The 19,265-nt window shown below is 40.9% G+C and overlaps 1 protein-coding gene across 2 annotated transcripts; it reads right to left on the bottom strand.

Moving 5' to 3' along the window:
• Positions 1-1,611: 1,611 nt before the first annotated feature.
• Positions 1,612-18,404, bottom strand: UBA2 (ubiquitin like modifier activating enzyme 2). Of its 2 annotated transcripts, XM_063167626.1 has the most exons (17): positions 18,260-18,404; positions 14,817-14,900; positions 14,484-14,554; positions 13,298-13,362; positions 12,782-12,882; positions 12,517-12,638; positions 11,789-11,856; positions 9,434-9,555; positions 8,721-8,820; positions 8,019-8,179; positions 7,066-7,159; positions 6,862-6,974; positions 6,353-6,508; positions 5,696-5,792; positions 5,042-5,147; positions 4,129-4,265; positions 1,612-2,924 (listed from the first exon to the last, which is right to left on the bottom strand). In XM_063167626.1, the coding sequence occupies exons 1-17, from the start codon at positions 18,401-18,403 to the stop codon at positions 2,641-2,643; spliced, it is 2,025 nt and encodes a 674-aa protein (XP_063023696.1). In that variant the 5' UTR covers position 18,404; the 3' UTR covers positions 1,612-2,640. The 2 variants fall into 2 exon arrangements, with proteins under 2 accessions (XP_063023696.1, XP_063023697.1); XM_063167627.1 differs by lacking the exons at positions 14,484-14,554; positions 18,260-18,404 and having other exon boundaries at positions 14,817-14,897.
• Between the last annotated feature and the right edge of the window lie 861 nt (positions 18,405-19,265).

Below are 19,265 nucleotides of genomic sequence, written 5' to 3'. Positions count from 1 at the left end.
ACAGCAGTTTGTAGACTGATTTAATGAGCCGGGCTCCAAAACTGTTAGTGAAGACAGAACCTACATTAGGTTGCTGAGCCAAAGCACTGGGAAGAATTTCTCCATTTTAACATTTAGATCTTGTGCCTTGCAACACTACCTCCTTCCATATGACCATTCCTGCTATTAGAAGCTGAACAAATTGTCATTTGAAAAATGGAGGGCTTTTAAATTACTTGAAAACTTAATTAACACTTCTATTTTTATTTTTTTCTAAAGAGCAAAGGAAAGTTGAAGTTGGAAAATTCTACATTAATACAATGTTGGTGCCTAGCAGCCAATTAAGGACACATACTCCACCAGTTCTGAAAAGCAGCTTTTCACTCTGCACAGCAGCAGTTTGCATTTAGTGGCTCATTCTGTATTGCCCAACTTCCAAAGAACTGACCAGAGCAGCCAAGAGCTGTCCCATGTTCTGTGGGAGCAGCCTGTGGAAAGGAAACACATTAAAAATCCTTCACTGCAAAGGATGTGACAGGAGGGGTGCAGGAGCATTCTCAGGAGCACTGCCCAGGCACGAGCAGCACAACTGCACCTTCCAAATGCATCACCAGGCATGGCTTGTGCAGCTCATTCTGGCCCTGCATGCTGCAAACCAAATGATGGCACAAGGTTAAGAACAATAAACAAGCAATAACTTGAGGAGCAGCCACCCCCCTACTTTTTTCACCCTTGAATCTGTCAGTGACATTTCAGTCCAGCTCATACTCCACTCAACTTCCAACTCACAATCTCAACTTCAGTAAAACCAATGCAGTAAATTACCAGGATTGTAGCCTCTACTGGTGCTTTAAAAAAAGTTAGAAAGTGAAATAAAGCAGTAATTTTATTTTTAAAAAAGCTTAAACCCAAAATATGTCAGTCTTAATTTTTGGAAGATGTCATTAAACTCTCATGCTTCAGCTGTTTATGGCAAGAAGTTTTCCACTGTAGCACTGCAATCTTTTCTCTAACACCTTATTTACATCTTTATCTCAGTCTGCACTCCTGCCAGCCAAGCAGCAACTCACTCAAAAGGATTTCACTATTACGCCTCCAAACAAGCCACTGCATATGATTGTTACTGCCTAAAAGAAGAAATAAAACATTAATTGCCTTGTAGAAGCCGTTTTGCACAGCATTGGCAATTTTAACACAATGATGAGCTGGCCTTTGTTTTTTAACCTTCTCCTGTAAAACTCACATTTGCTTTACAATTCTCTCAGCCTGCAGACTGTGAGACTAAATCTTGCTATTCATCTGCTGTGCTCTGGAAGGCTCACTGCACACTCACCCGGGACTGGGAGCAGTTCTGGGTCCCTGGCACAAAAGTGGGAGATTCTTTTGGTACAGTGACAGAAATGGCCAATTAATGCATTCTGAAAGCCAACAGTGACAGTTTTGAGAGTTACCAACACAAATGCAGCAGGATTTAAGACACTGATTCTAAACATGACACTTTTGTCCTACACACAAGGTGTAACATATAAAAATCAGAGTTTTTTTCCTTCAGAAGGCATGAGGTGGTGAAACCATGTATGTGGTGGTGCAGCTGCTGCAGCTGAAGAGCCCAATAACTGATTGTCCAAGAAAAAACATTCACAAAAGTTTTATTAAAAAAATTCCCCTTTCACCTCAAACAAGTGAAGCTTAAGTTCTGTACTACTAGGTTATGTTTAGAAAAATGGAAATAATACAGTAATTTTTGAAGGCTATACATTGTAAAATCCCATAAGTCAGCATAATTTTGGACTGTGCAAGCAAATATAGCAAGTATTTCAGATGTTATTTATTTGGTCCATCAGATGTACAGTATAGTAGTAGTATCTGAGTTTACAAAACATCAAATATAAATAACCTGAAACTGTAACAATACACAAAAATTTGCTTCTTACACTGACATACCAGGCAGTACGAGCTGAAAAACTGGAGTAAATTAACAGTTTTACAGAAATGTACATAGTGCCAGCTGATGTTTAAGAACACTGTTAGAATGTGGCACTAATTTGCTTTGTTGGATTTTCTTTACTTGTTCAGGGTGTGAAAAATGTTTAGGACTAGGCTAAAAATGTTAATTCTTCAAGCATCTGTGATTTTGTGAATGCTGGAGGTGGAGCAGTCACACTTGCAACATGGCCTCAGAAAGGGATAAGCAAATATGCAGGCAGGCCACTGCTGGGAAACTTTAAAGGTAATCACTGAAAAAAAAAAAATGTAGTTGCTTAAAATGTGGGCATCTGGTGATGGCCCTTTCACTAAACAAAAGCAGGGTTTTTTTTGTCCTGTTGTACAATACCTAAAAGGTATTTACACAAAAATACCATGCTGTTTTCATGTTTAGGTAAATACTTATCTGTAGGTATTCACAGACTATATTTCCACTACATTTATATATGGAATACAGAAAAACCTTTCTGAGTCTATTGATACAAGAGCTTTATCATCGAGAGAAACAGACACAAATTATTTGGTATCCACTTTGAACCAAGACCTTAGAGTTAGTCTAGTTCTGGACATTTTTCACATCCCAGCACAATCTGCTGTTACAGTATGACATTATGTGAATCACTTTGCCAAGGGGCCCGTGGAGGTTCCCCCAATGCTCTTCATCTTGCTCTTAGCTCAGCACACGCTCTTCGCCCCGACGCACTCGCAGCCTTTCTCTTCAAGTTTCCTCTTGTGGCTCCTGCTCTCCTCCTCGCCCAGGCTGCTGGCAGCCCCCTCATCCTCAGACTCCACGATCATCAGGTCATCCTGCTCCTGCTCAGCCCGAGATCTCTTGGCCCCTCCACACTCACAGCCCTTCTCCAGCTTCCTCTTGCGGCTCCTGCTCTCCGCATCCGCAGCGTTGCTGGAAGTGCCTTCGTCCTCAGAGTCAACAATCACCACGTCCTCCTGCTCTGGAGCTGCAAAAGAGGTGCCTGAGATTCAAATGGATCCTGCAGTGGATGCAGGCTACTCTCAAACCAGTTTTCCTACATAAAAATTGAAGCATTCTTTGCCATGCAACTGCAAGAGTGTCACTGTTGAGTCAGAAATGATACAGAGAAACGAGTGACACACTCCAGGCATTCTCAGAAGGTGCAACCCATTCCTTTTTACACTCTAGTTCACTACAGGTGGACCTGATGGGTCCTTTAATCAAAACACCATCACCGTTGGTTAATTAAGAAACCACCCCTTTGGCAAGCATCTCTATGGGAAAACAGTTTGTTAAAAACCACCTGCAGATTGTTTACAGTTCTTTCTCTCCAGCTCCCTCAGACCCATTCATGGGAAAGCTTATCTCTCTGACCAGACTGTCACATCCACACAAGAGTTTCTTAAATGTGCCTGAAGTTACTATAAAATATGATTTTTACACTGGTGTTCATTCTTCACTACAGGTGTGGAAAATACTGCAATAAGCCAAAAGTATGGGAAATGCATTAGTTAGCACTTTTTTTTCATTTACAAAGCCAAAGAATTGCTGCTGTCTGCAGCAGTTGCTGGGAATAGAAGTTTTGCACCCAGCAAGCTCTAGAGCAGCCTCTCCTTTCCTGACTGCCCTCACAGAACTCCAGGAGAGGCCACATTTCAGGAGAGAGAGGTGTCAAAGAGAGGGAGAAGTGGAAGGGTGAGCAGACTTACAGAGCTAAAGGACAACAACGGAGAGTATGAAGAAGGGGAGAGCCAAATGTGAACTTTCAAGACATCTAGAGGATTTTGTTTGGTTTTAAACACAAATTCACTGTAAAAACGTATTAAATTATGCAATTTCTAATACAATTTAGAGGAATTTTTAGCAATACTCTTAAAATTTAGTTTTCCTTCAAACAAGAGGGAAGGAACTACTTACTTTGTGTCTTAAATCTGTGCACGTATCTTACAGGCAAAGGAACACCAGGTAAGTAAGAATTTCAAAGTTTATGTACTATACATTTCTGTCCTTCTGTCTCTTTGTAAAAATTGTAAATGTGCATTTTTCTATTTACTGTTAGTTATACAGAGAGGCAACTTAAATGTCTTTTACTGTGTGTTGGCAAAGTTCAATCACACAACTGAAGACAACTTTAACTGGACTGCACTAGAGAAGGACTGCTTTGTTTAATATTGATTACTGCTGATTACCTGTTGATGTTGAGGGCTGTGCTCCATCATCACTACCATTGCTAATGTTCCTGGATGCTGGTTCTGATGGTTTAGGGCCAATTCTTTCAGGGGCATCACCAACAACTTCAAATTCTACATCTTTTTCTAGGTCTTCACTGCAGAAAAATACACATGCTTTTAAACAGCCAGAAAATAAAATCCTGTCTTTTACACAACAAACAACCAATTCAAGCATTAGAGCACGCTGTAACTGTGACAAAATGAGAAAACATACCGAAAAAGAGGAAAATCTGTTCAGTCCTCTTTTATAATTTATGCTTTGTCTATTCCTAAACACTATTCCACCCAGTGCTACCAACTCCAAATGCTTAGGAATCAGAAAAACCATTGCCTGAGCTTACCTTTCTTCCCTAACAGCACAGCCCTCCTCCCACTGAACATGCAGTGTGAGTTTCTGTGTGTCTGTTACCTCCCCAGGGTTAAACACTCACCCCAGTGAGCTCAGAGGGACTTCTGAACACAGGTTCAAGGAGAGCATCTATTATCCCAGCAGGCTGGGGTTTTTTTGCCTTTCTAGATTTTAGTTTTTTTTTTTTTAATGCCAGTTTCTTGCTTGTCGGTTGCCCCACATGTTAATTTGTTTTTGCAATGTATTCTTATGTTGTGTAACAACAAATTACTGAAATAAACCTCTTTCACTTATCACTATAAAAAACAAAACAACAACCAAACAAGACTACAACAAAAAAGACACAAAACAAAACCCCTTAAACTATAATTTAATAAGAAATAACCATTCCTCTTTTGCCTTTATATTTCCTTTCAGCAGCTTAATCTTTCAACTTTGTTCATGTATTTAAATTGTGAGTGAAAAATTCCCTGTGGAACCATTCCATGTATATACACAAAACATTGATTTCAGAATCCTTACCTGTGAAGCACATTGATTAACAGAGTGTAGTCCTGGAGGAAATCATCTGCTTGTAGTCGACTGCCATTTCGAATTCCAAAGTCTGATAACTTCCTGTGGTTATTTGCTACAAAAACAGTAAAAACTTGCAGTGTACAGAGCTATTTATAGAAAGATCTTTACACCTGAATAAATATGGAGTACTCCAGAACTTTTATGTAAGAACATAGGATTAACATGTATTAGCTACATTTAAATTAAAAGCTGACATTTAAGCCTATTAGGAGTTGAAGCTACTTATGATGTTTGATTTATTTACTCCTCATGCCATCCTGTTCAAGCACTTCACAATTACTGCATTTGGGAATATTTTGGAGATGCTTTGTGGCATCATGAACAGAGCAGCACCTATGAGCTGGCAAATGCAGGGGTGCCTGTTCCTGAGAGGAATCCTGACACACCAGCTGAGCAGTGCTTCGTGCAGGAAAGCTGAGCTGCACATGCAGCTTGCACACAACAGCCCTGGCTGTCCTCAAGCCACTCCCAACACTCACAAACCCTCCTCAAACACTAATGCACAGGGTGAGCACTGCAATGTCTGCTACACACCTACTCTGCAGAGTCTGTTCCAAGGGTTTGAGGACTCTTATCCCAGACCCTCAGGAGCATACATACCTTCTGTTTCACCTTCTTCTGAAGAGATCAGGATAGTTCCCTTTCCATCCTCTATTTGTACATCTGGTGCTACCATAGCAAATTTTTCTTTCAGTATCTGAAAATGTAAATATATTAAAATATATTAAATCTCTGACTTAAAAAGATTTATTAAAAAAAAACCCTGAATTTGTTGATTTTATTATTCTGGCTCATTTTCAGGCATCTACTGAAAGCCTATACTTTTTTGTTCACTTCCACAAACAAAATTGTTATATTTTTGAGGTCTGATACAGGTTCATATAAGCTAGAAAATTTTCTTTGAATACTTCATAAAATGACAGGATTACAAACCAATTGTGACCACAACTGTAATGTAGCTACTGAACACTCAACTGAAACGCAAATTTCATTTTTTTGCTCTCAGATACGAATAGGTTTTAAAACCACCAAAATTTACAAAATACAAACATACTTTCACAAGACATACAACACAGATGGGCAAGAAGCATATGGCTAATCAGCTCTTCTTGTAGCTGAGAGAAATGTATAGTAAATATAAACAGGAGATGCCAGGTCAAAATACACTGTGTATAATACACTACAGCAAATACCTAATTTTAATAATTTACAGTATTAGATTTGAAATGAAAGCTGTAACTGTAGCTCAAGATTTACCTTATCCTGGAGTGTCAACACAGTAACTTTGTGTGTGTTAAGTTTCACAGTCACTTCTGGCTTACTTGCACATACATAACAATTGGGATTTGGTGGATCCAAAGCACAAGGAACCAACAGCTTCTTCCTGGGATTTGGCTGCTTGTTCAGAAAAATCTTGAGGACAGACAAGAAGAAATCAGGTTATTCTGTAATCAGCAGCATGTCTAAAGCCTCTTTTCCTGCAGATTTCTTGTCCTGTCTGACAGGCTGTGTTGTTTCCTACTCCTCTGTGCTGTGCCTGCTGAGCAGGAGTCTCACAGTACATTTCTATTAACTCACAGGAATTTACAGATCCTTAAGACCTGCACTTCTCTTTTCATTGTGACTGAAAGTTCCCAGCATATTCAGAATCTACTGAAGCAACAAGTGAGGGACAGTAAAACTACACAACAGTGAAAAAATGTTAAATGTAACTTTTAAACAAATAATAAATAGCAGGAAAGCAAAAGCATTTTATTCTCACTTACCGTTCTACACTGATCTATTTTCCCCGATAAAATCTTCAAACCCTCCAGCACTATCAGCCCAGCAATCACTGCATTGGTAGTGGCTATAGCTGGGATAATATTTCCTGCCATTGCTGCAAAACAAACCAGTATGCAGGTTTTTAACAGCAGAAGAAAAAAAGAAGATTGTAATTTAAATAAAACAATGTTCCATTTTATCCTTACACTTGATATCAAATCTGCTCTTCATGTTCATTCCAAACACATGCATCCTGAGGTTTGCAGCAGCAGTGACAAAATCCATGGCAGAAGGGTCATCCTAAAAAGAAGTCAATACAAAAACCATTTAAAAATCAGATTACTCATTAGAAAGACTTTGCTACACATGGTTCCTAAAACCTTGAAAGCCAGAATTAGAAAAAAACCCCACCTGTACAAAAATTTCATTTCAAATTCAATATACTTCCTCTTTCAGATGGTGTACTCAGATCAGTAACACTTTAAATACTAACTACAGATTCTAAACATGTATTTCAGTAGCAAATTAGTATATCTGTACTAATAAAATACCTTGTACATTATAAAAATGTTTAAATCCTAAGTCTTACAATGTTTCAAACGTTTTCAACATTGAATTTTAACTGTGAATCAGTTTCAAACACCGGGTGTTTCAGAGAGAAGTATTTGTACTATTGGTTGTAATAATATTCTAATATTTTGCCTCCCCCCCATTTACAGACTGCTTTTTCTTATGCCAAATGATAACTGACTGAAGTGATACTGTGTGTGGTGATAAAAAAGAAAGTTCTTGTCTTCTTCAACAGAATTTGTGTTGCACACCCATCATCAGCTGATTGCTCATAACCTCAGTAAACCCCCAGCTACTGACACCTGGCTAAGAGCATGCACTGGAAACAGATAAGGGAGAAATGAAGCTGCATTATTTAAATATTTTCAAAAATCAAAACACGACAAATACTTGTGAATTTGTGCTTTTATGAGCTGGAGAATTTGGTGAATTAAGTAATTCACAGCACAGCAGTTACTCCCTACCCTCAGTGACTGACACAATATAGCATTTAAAGAATGAATTTCTTTACATATGGAAACTGTTTCCATAAGGTGCCAGATAGTTTTGTGTTAAGTAGTATCACTTGTGAAGAACACTGCAAACTAACCTTATCCCATATAAGGGCTTCTCCATCAGCCTTCTCAGCCAGGTGAAGACTCAGGGTTTTAACACTCTTTGAAAACAGGTCTGCATAGCTCCTGACATTGAGAACCTGCTGATCCTTCAGCACTGCAGAGCTCTCATTCTGCTGGTCAGGTACGTTTTGCTCTTTGGGGAAAAGGAGAAAAAAAAAATCAGGAATATTTGTAAATTCCACAGAAGTTATCTCAAATAACTTTACAAATTCAGCAGAATTCAGTATTTTCTAAATTGAAGAATAATATCCTTAACCAGCAGTAGCCCAAACATTTTATAACAAATCTGCTTTTAAAACTGAAACTACAGCTGTGCTATCAGTCACCTAAACATGCACAAGTTACAGCAAACATAAATTTTCAACCAAACAACTTGCAGAGATAAATCTTTTAATTGCTTACAGTAAGGTGTCCTAGAATAAGCTGACATAATTTTATTAAATGTGTGTTTTCTACTGCCAATACTGAGCATCTAAAACAACAACTGCAAAACAGTCTTAGAGAAAGTGTTGTCTATACAGAGAAAAAATTGAAATCTTTAGGAAATGTAAAGAATTAATATGTTCATTATCAGATCTCAACTGTGGCAGTAAAAAAAAAGTAAATATCACAGAGATGCATTAATAAGCAGCAGGTATTATTTACAAGTGTACAGTAGGAGGAGGGACAGTTACCTTGCTTTTGTACCTCAGCCCAGTCCAGTGGCACTGGAGGCTTTCTTTTCCTCCACAGCTTATCCATTGTCAGCAGATATCTAATGTCATCTTTGAAAAGCTGGAAACATGAAAAAAAATCAAATTAAAGGGAGGAAAAAAGACACTGAAAAATCAGCATTACATTGATGAGGTTATGATTTTCTCCTTGACAGTATTTTCAACTACATAAAAATAGATTCTACAATCTTAGTCCCTACTCTCTAATACTCATTGCATAGAGTAGACATAGTTCTGATTAATCTGGGGAGGAGTAAAGTGAAAAATCAAGAAACAGTAGTTCAAAGAGTGGTTTACCTGTCTACTGAAGCCATCCCTACAGTTCTTTGTATGCCCTCTCTGAGACAAATGAATGAACATGCCAATGAATTCCCAAAGAAAAGTTATTGCTACCTATGAACATTACATTCAAGCTCATTTCTTCTACTTATCCACTTTCAGTAACTATGTAGAACAAAAACAACTAAATCAGTTTGTCTTTCCTTATGCCAGAGCCTGATATTGCACAGATGACTGACAGCTTTTAGGTCATCAGATTGGTTCTGATTATGCCCACTGCAATTCCAGATGTCAAACAGACCCTTTCCCATGAAAAGTAATGCTCAAGTTTGATTTAACTTTACACAACCTCATGCATTTCAAATAAAGACATTTATTTGGTGTAAAGAACATACCTTAGTAAAAAGTTTAACTGGATCATAGCCAGTGGATTTAGCCCACTCCTTAGTTGAAACACGTTTAATCTCACCATCTTCATTGGATGCTAATGCTCTGGCTTCTGCTTCTGCTGGCTCCCCTATTAACAAAGTGATAACCAATATTTTAAATTTAAAAATAAATCCTATCCAAATATTACCCCCAGAGTCGATTACCAAAATTATGCAGGGAGCATAAAATGGCTTTATTGCACCCAACAAAAGCTGAATTAGGCACAGTGTGTTTGTTCCTCTTTGCCTCTGAAACTGCAACTCACTGACTTAACCTGGTATCACCCAACTCCTTTATTGGCAGAAACAATGAACAATTGTTTCCCACTATTTTTTTCCACATAATGTTGCTACTTCAGAAATGTCTTACCAGTCCTTTTAGCAGTCTCTTTTCTAGCTAAAGAGTCTTAGTTTGGTTGGGTTTTTAAAACAAACAAACAAAATCAGTTTCCTATCTCTGGTTCTTTTTAAACAAAAAAAAATCTCTGTAAAGATACAAATAATTTTCTTTCTTTCCTAGTCACCTCCAACAGTTGCTATCATGATTTCTAATAATCAGATTGATGTTTTCATAGAACTATTTATTAACATCTTGACTGAATGAGAAAAATCAACTCAGAGACCATCACTTTATGTGTAAATTTGGGAATGTTTCCCCTCTTTCACCAATGCATCATTTGCATTATTTCATATTTATCTGCCTCATCTACCATTGCCCAGTTATTCTGTATTGCAAAGCATTTTACTACTTTTCGAAGTTAGGTCTCATCTTTTTGACTCTGAGTGACTTTGCCTAATCACCTGTGCCGAACAGCACACATCTCCCATCTGAGACTCCTCCAATCACCATTTACCTTTATCATTCAAGTAGTTTATCCACTTCAGGATCTTCAGCCTTTTTTGTCCCCTTGGCTGCTTATGTCCCTCAGATTCCACTCAACAGTTTTTGGGTCTGCCCCCTGGACATTCAGAGCAGCCTAAACCAGACACACACTACACAGGCTTGCTGATTCCTTCCAGGGACCCACAGAGCCCTGCTGGGCACAACTTCCCTTATAAATGTTGCATTAACTCTTCCCTGGATGTCCTGGTTTGGGCTGGGAGAGAGGTAATTTTCTTTCTAGTAGCCAGCCCAGTGCTGTGTTTTGGGTTCTGCAGGAGATAATGTTGGTAACAGGCTGATGTTTCAGCTGCTGCCAAGAGGTGACTCCAAGTCAGGGACTTTCCAGTTTCCTGTGCTCTGCCAGTGAGCAGGAGCACAAGGAGCTGGGAGGGAGCAGAGCCAGCACAGCTGACCTGAACTGAGCACAGGGATATTCCAGACCTCAGAACATCCTACTCAGCACATCAGCTGGGGGAGTTGGCTGGGAGGGGCTGATCTCTGCCTGGGGACTGGCTGAGCAGCCACTGGCCAGTGGGCAGTCACTTGTTTGTCTTGAATTTTATCCCCCCTCTCTTTATTCCAGTTGTGATCAATAGTATTACACATTTGTTCCCATTATTAGCTGCTCTTACCCCAGCCTGTGAGGCTCCCTAATTTTGTGTGGCTCTCCCTGCTCTGGGCAGGGCAGTGAGTGAGGGCTGTGCAGTGCTGAGCTGCCAGCTGGGGTCAAACGTGGACAGTGCCACCCTGTGTGACCACAGCACCCTGACCATGGGCAGTCTGTCACTGCAGACACCAGGCTCCAGCTCAGCACCCCTGGAACTGCCCTGCTGTCTTTACTTAAATAAGTGGCATTGCATTTGCTACCTGTCAACTACCTCAGCCATTGTTTTGAGTGATTTTATATTGCCACTCTTGTTAAGACTCACCTATTTCATTCTGCACTTCCTGTAGGGACAACCTGTCCAGTGATCACTATCTGATGCTCAAAGCATTTGAAGAGTCGGAGGATCCTCTAAGCTCCCCCTCCCAAGTCCATTCATCTATCAAAGGATCCAAAAGAAGCAACCAACAATGATGCTTATTCACCTCATAGGAACTATGATAACTGTCCTTACAGAGAAATAATGAATAGCTCTAAAAATATCACTCAAAATGGACACACTTCCTATGTAGATTAATGCTCAAGTGTTGCAGGCTAGAAAAGCTCAAACACAATTCCTGAAGTTTCCTTGCAAACCCTCAGCAAGGAGTGGGAATTGCAGAGTGACTACAAATATCTGTTCCAAAAACAAGCCTCCCAGAGGCCAGAAACAGAATCTTCTTTAAAGAAAACTGAGCTGAACTCTCTAAGCTTAAGAAATGTACAGAAAGGAGTTATAATCTCTGAAACAGAACGTTTCAGTAACAGGGCAAGCCACCAGTTATATCACACTCACAGGCAGCTTCAGGATCAGCTCTGTCAGGTGAGACTTCTTGATCAGCATCTTCTTCTCCAAACAACTGGCTATATAATAATTAAGAACAACAAGACCAGAATTTCAGCATATGTGGTTAAAGACTCATATATTTGCTAATGGATATATATTAATTTTATGATTCTTGCTTTCAGACAGACTGCCACTTCATACATTGCTTTTTAACATGCTGGGATTCATCACACGTGGACTTAACATGGGCAACACAAAATGCCCAATATGAAAGTGAATTCAGCAAAACAGTTTTCTGTATAATTCACTCAGTAGCTCATCCAATATTCAGCCTAACATTTACACTGCAGTACTAAATGCATTTTTAGAACCTCTGGGATATCCAAGATTCCAACAAACTTGTTAAAACATGCATTAAACTGAAAAATGTGCTTACTTCATACAAAGATGAATAATAAAGCAACCTTAACCTACACTGCTGTGCCAGACTACTCTGCCAGATTTTTTGTGCTATTAGAGCAAAGCCCAAATACTAATCAACCTTCCATCTTTATAACCACCCCAGCACCCAGGTCAAGGAACTGGAGGTTTCACCATAATCTATCTAAATAAATTTAAAATTAATTTAAAATCCATTATAATAATTTTTTAAAGTGTGTCAATTTTATTTCTTTCTCTGTGTGTTTAGAAACCAAAAGAATGAACCACAGTACCTGTTTCTTTAAAAAAGTACTTACTTGAACAAATACTTGGCCCACACAATGCAATGGATAGGCTCTGAGGGCGTGTTTCGGATGGTGCAGCCTGGGAAAGTTTTCTGAGTTGGTTTAGGCTGACATTCATAACATTCTGTCACTCCCTGTGAAAAATGAAGCATTTACTTGTCACTCTGAGAAGGCTACTGATCATTTGGGCTATTAACAGATGAGCTGTAACTCTATCTCCAAACACCCCCTCCCTGTTGTCTAAAATAGCCAATGGCAAGGGTGACACCCCCCTAACCTTTTTGATAACAGTTACTTGTCCCAGGTAGCCTGCAGTTCCACTCTCTATAAGAGGAATATCAGCAGCCAGACACATCCTGTTCACATGGTTACGGGCAGCTGCAAATCAAGAGGGTTTTAAAGAAAAAATTTGAATAGTTAAGAAAAAAGAAGTTTTGCTTCTCCAAATTCAAACTAGCATCCTATGCACTTATCTTTAACATACCTTGTTTCTCTATAGAGCATTTTCACAAAGCCCCATTTCCCATTCTCACATGGACATTAACAAACACAGCAAACCAGCTGATTACAGCCACCCTGCACCCACAGTACCCAGCAGGTCCCATGAAGCAGAATTAGCAGGGCACATTTCCTTTCAGAGCACCTGCAGAAGCACTAACCACCCCTTCACTCTCTAGCAAAGCCCACGAGGCTCAGTGCAGCTGCAGATGGGTTAGGAGGATGCCTGTTATTCAAAGGACACTGCAGCAGGGAAGGAGCTACATGTGCAATATAAAATCAGTGAAAACTTCACCTCTGTTATCCAGAGCATTCATAACCAACGTAAACTGGCGGAAGAACTCTACGTTATAGTCAGGGCTATGGAAAACAAAAAAAACATTTCAAATGGCACATCCAAGCTCCTGGTTACTACTGCACAACAGAAACTCTACACATGCAACCAATGTGATAAATTGCACATCTTACACATTTATAAATTTAGCTACCCTTTAACTGCCCCATTTGTCTTCCACCCACTTTAAAGCTGGGTGAAAGCATGAATTTTATGCTGCTGGAAGGAAGCTACTGCAATTAGTACTAATTTGACCAATGAAACAGGCAGACAAGGGAAAGTGATTAAACTACTCTGACCTAATGAGTAAATTGGCTGAGCTGTGGTAACTGACCTTAAAAACCATCAGCTGTAGCTAAAACATGCACACTGTAATTACCACAGCCCATCAGACTGTGCATAATTCATTGTGCTGTGATAGCTCCACTGGTTTGACTGTGTGGCCGTACCCTGAGGAGCCAACACATGGCACCTTAAATCCTGACACTTCAGTTATCTTTATGGTGCATTTTTCTGACTGAAACAAGAAGGTGCAGAAGAAGAGAGAGAAAAGAGGAAACAGGATTAACAGTTTCAGGAGAAGGAAGCAGTGAGTCAGTGTTTCACTGGCTAATAGCAACATCAGAGTTCAAACTTCCATGGTACAGAATATTAGCTCTTTCAGAAACTGGGGCAAATATAAATTAAAACATGAGGAACAGCTAATGGAAACCTACATAATCTTGTACTCTACTCATTGGTTGCAGCTCATAAAGACTAAATTTCAACAGCTTGGGGCATATATAAATGACAGTTACCTACACACACAGAGAGGACTTAATTTTGTTAATCACAGTCTCAGGATTCACATGTCTCTTAATTTAATTATTGCTCAAGACTTCAGGACATCCTTACAGAGTAGAAACTCATGGCAAATGTTGCCAATAAAATGAAAAACAGACACAAACAAATTACTAGAGCTTACTACCAGACCTTAAAACCCATGCAAAAGCCACACTCCCACTCAAGTGCATGGTAGTTCACATTTACAGCTATTTCTCCTTACTGAGGAAGCTTTGCAAAATACCTTAAAGCACACCATTGCAGCATTTAAATAACACAGTACTTGCAAATCAAACATGTAATTAGAGCTTAAAACCAAACATACTTCATGATGCTATCATGGTAAGCTATAATATTAGCTTCTGGACAAAACTGTAACACGCTTTCCTTGGCAACCTAGAAACAAAACAAAAAAAAAAGAAAACAAAAAAAACACTTATTATTTCTTCCTTCCTTCTAAAAGACAGAATTGATACCAGCTGTGTATTGAGTAAGTTGACTACCTTAAGAGATTTAAATACTTTAATAAAGAAATGCTGTGGATAGCCATGATCAGCCAACCAACACTTACCTCCTCCCAGCAGAAACTAAATTGTGACAAGTTTCTAACACTATCCATAAAATAATACTGAGTAATGAGCTTTCACTTTTTCCTTACCTGTGATTTTGATCTTCCAACATGTTTCTTCTGAAACAGAAACTGTCTGTTGAGATTGCTGACATCAATAGTATCCAAATCAATCTACAAACACACAAGAGAGGCATTTCACTTTCATTGGTACAAAAGGAACAAAACCAATAACACAATTTGAAGAAAAGACAGTTGGCCAAAATGCAGAAACTTTACAGACCCCTTCTCAGCCCTTTCAGGTGTCACATCAGACCTACAGCACCTGAGGAGGCACAAGTGGTCACCTCTGGCTGCTGGCAGGGGACTGTGACAGAAGTGCAGAGCTACACGAGAACAAACTTTCTGCAGAGAGCCCAGCTGAAACTGCAGCCCCACACAGTGAGCAGAGCCACCACCCACGGCCCTGCTCGCACAGGGTGGGGATTTCAGCAGCAGCTCCTGAGGAGCAGAGCACAAGCTGGGTGGGAAATGCAGAAATCCATCAGACAGGTCCAGGCAGCCCCTCCCAGCCCAGGAAAGGCCCCACACCAACTGGTCCTTCCACCCTACAGAGCACAGCTCTGAGCACCTCAGCCAGGGAAGCCAGGGCTGCTCAGCCATCTCACACACACTGCATGCAGGGCAAAAGCTGCCACTGCCTGGACCCAGGATAACAGCCTAAGTGCACATTAACAAATGATAAAGTCCACTTATAAAAGAGAAATCCAATCACACAATCCAGAAGTTTAAAAACACACAGCACAGAGCACACAAAGGATGCCATGACTGCAATTCCCCTAAGAGCTATGCTTCCACTCATTAATATATCCACAGGAACAGCAGAAATCCCACAAGAATTAAAATGATTTAACTAGAACTCTGACATTTATTCCTACCTTTGTTACCACCACTTTTTGTGCAATTAAAGATTCTTTGATCAACAACTCTTGTTAGAAGTCGTCTCCTGTCCTTAACATTTTAATGAGGGGAGTGAGAGTTTTTCTGAGATATTTCAGAGATTTTTCTGAGATATATCCGAGATATCTCTCCCAAATTCCCCCAGGTGATGCTGACATACTCAGCACAGGAACACCTTCAGCTACCCAGAGAGCACTCAGACTGTGCAGTGTGAACTTTAAACGTGACTGCTCAGGCTGTTCTCACAAGCTCCTGACTTTATTAATTCAGGTTTAACCAAACCTGAGTTATGAACAAAGCTCAGTACACACTCAGTGAACACCTCGGCACCAGAGATCCAAATCCCAGCATTAATCTACCTCTTTTCTCAAGGGAGTATTTTCAATTGAAGGACTAAGTTTTAACATAACAAAAACTGCAATAGCTACAGAGTTTTATTTCAACAGTTAATAAAAGCACCTGTGGATATAGAGCAAACAAAAAGATACAACGTTTTGAAAATATAGAGCTGAGAGTGCAAACATTCCTACCACTGTAACACAGTAACTATCCATAGTCTGGTCTCTTTTCATGAAAATAGCATTTGCATAATTCACATTTCTACCTCTGTTCCTTCCTCAAAAGACACACAGCTTGCTTAGTCCAACGCCAGAAAGCCCAAGAACTTCAAGGGAAAACAATAAAGTGCAAAACTCTGTTAAAACCTTCACTACCCAGAAAGCTTTGAATATTTCAACTGGAGAAGATGACAAGCAACATCAGCTCCTGCTGAGAACAAGAATTACAACTAAAGGGAGCAAAGGGAGTTCTCCAGAAGGAAAACTTGAGACCACTAGACCTCAACAGAAGCTTCAGTCTAGCTGAGAATGATGAGAATTTAACAGCTCACTTATAAGGCAACTACACTGCTCCCATTTTGGTAACATGGAAGAAAAGGCATCATCACTTAAGAACTTTTATTCATGCTCTTAATTCAGACCTGGATCTGAAAAAAAAAATTTTGTTCTTCATTCACAGGGCAAGGGTATGCCTTTTGACACTATACTTAAGTCCCATATTAGTTAGTTGTCTGGTATTAAAAACTACTGATTTTATTTTTTTAAAAAAAGCACAACTTACTTATAAAAAGTATTTTCAGATCTTCAAGTTTGTTAATATTTAATAACCGAGGCAAACTCTCAACAATATCACAAATGCTGCCAAAAGCACTTTATTCTGCTAATAGCAAATTCCCTCTTTGGGTTACAAGTCTTCTTTTGCTCTCACCTTGTCTTCTACCCACCTGTTATCAAAACATTATTTCTGTGTTGCATGGAACACTGCCAGCAATATTGTCACATGAAGGCAGATCCAACGTGTATTTAAGTTACGGGGGTGCCCCCAGTCAGCCTGGAAAGGCAATGCCAACCCCCAAACTATAACAAGGGAAACAAAAAGCACAGCCCGATGAGATTTATGCGTAATGACTAAATGGAAAACCAGGAGCTTTAAGCTGGGCTGTAATGGACTGCAGGAGTACACGACTGACACAGCAGAGCAGGGGAGAAAAGGAGAGGAACAGTGCAGAAAATGCTTCCACTCCTCTGCAGTTATTTATTTCCCTGGTGCAATGTTCACATTGGATAGGCTCTCAAACCAAAAGGGAAATTTGGGATTAAGCATATTCTACAAATTCAAAAAGCATTCCAGTAGGAAAGCCCAAGCTGTAAGAAGAACAAGGCAAACCAGTAACTGTTTTCTTCTAGAAGCTGATATGGTTTTAGATACGAGCTGCTTGGCTCAACAAGTCTGGCTGCAAACCCAAACTCCTCACAACCTGTCACAAAATTCTCAGATGTGACTCCTGAGCACGTTACTAAAAAGGTATTGAAGGAAACAGACCTCTGCTCTAGCGGGATGTAAAACCATTTGCTCTTCTTTACTACAATAGAGGTGTGGACACCACGCAATCATAGTTTCACCAACAGTATTTCTCTCGATCTCTTTTCATTACTACCCTCTCACATCTGCCCTTCCCGCACGCGTTCACAGATTAATATCTGGAAGCAAAAGTGAAAGCAGGAGCCCGCGGGAAGCGCCAGCGCTGACGGGTTTACAGCCCGGGATCTGCAAGTGCAGTTCACCCCTCCGGGGGTTCCTCGCTGCGATTCCTCCCCGTCCCGCGCCCCCAGCCCCGGCAAAGGCGGCACTCGGCACAAGTGAAGACTTCCGAGATACCGCCGGCAGCGAGCGCGGCACAGCGCGGGGTCCCGGGCGGTTCCACCCGCGGGCTGGTTCGGCCGTGCAGGAAGGGGCCTGAGCTCGGCGGGGGAAGGAGGAGCTCCCAGCCCGGCGGGAGCGCGGCCCGAGGGGGGCGGCGATGGCGCGCAGGCCGCGGCCCCTTTGTGGCGCCCGGCCCGGCGGTCCCGCGGCGGCTCTGGCGGGCCCGGGCGTTTTCAAACCGCGCACGCACCGCGGCGGCGGAGCGGCCCCGCCAACACCGCGGCCCCCGAGCGGCACCGCGGCCCCGGGCTCGGCCTCCCTCCGCCCGCCAGCCCGCCCGCCCCGGCTCCCGCCCCGGCATCGACCCGCACCACGTAAATGTTGCTGAAGCCGGTGAGCACCAGGTTCTTGAGCAGCTCGCAGCCGATGCCGCCGGCCCCCACCACCAGGACCCGCGCCTGGGACACGGCCTGCGCCAGCTCGGGGCGCAGCGGCCCCGCCAGCGCCGCCGCCATGACGGACACGGCGGCGGCTCCGCGCGCCTCCTCACGGGCCCGCCGCGACCGAGCGCCGCCCGCCCGCGCGCAGCGCCCCCTGGCGGCCCGGAGGGCCCCGCGCTGCCCGGGAACACCGCGGCGGGGCCGGGCCGGAGGGCCGCGGGTTCGAGCCCCGCTGCCGCCGAGAGCCCCGCACGCCTGCTGCAACAGCAGATTCTTATTGTTTTCTAATTTTTAATACATAATAATATGATATTGAACTATAATATTGCAGTTTAACATTATATCATTATTAAATGAAATAAAAATTAAATAGTTTATATGTTAAAGTATAATATAGAAACAATTTTAATATTGAACTATATATAATATAGTTCAATATTAAAATTGAACTATACATATTAAATATGTATCATGCAAATATACATATTTAATATTTTATATGTTTAAGATTTTTTTGCATATTATTATATTATATTATATTATATTATATTATATTATATTATATTATATTATATTATATTATATTATATTATATTATATTATATATATTATTATAATTATTATGAAGAGAGAGCAAATAGGATTTGGAAAATGCTCCCAAGCACATGACAGGATTCATGGGGTGTCCTGAGCAGGGCCAAGACTTGAAGATCCGGATGGGTCCCCTCCAACTCAGCATATTCTATGATATTTTTAATATATTTATTTCTAATGTATTTTACGTTATTATATTTGTTTTTATGACTTCACTTGCCCCCAGAAGTTGACATGGTAAGCTACAATTCTTCCTTAAAAACACAGTTTTGCCAGCATTCCATCACTCGCGTGGAATTTCCTCTCCTGCCCACCTCCCTTTATTTTAAACCCACACTTTTAG

This window comes from Melospiza melodia, chromosome 13 (genome assembly GCF_035770615.1).
Source record: "Melospiza melodia melodia isolate bMelMel2 chromosome 13, bMelMel2.pri, whole genome shotgun sequence".
Taxonomy (NCBI): Eukaryota; Metazoa; Chordata; class Aves; order Passeriformes; family Passerellidae; genus Melospiza; species Melospiza melodia.
Note: the sequence above shows the minus strand (reverse complement) of the source record. Positions and strands in the feature narration are given on the sequence as shown.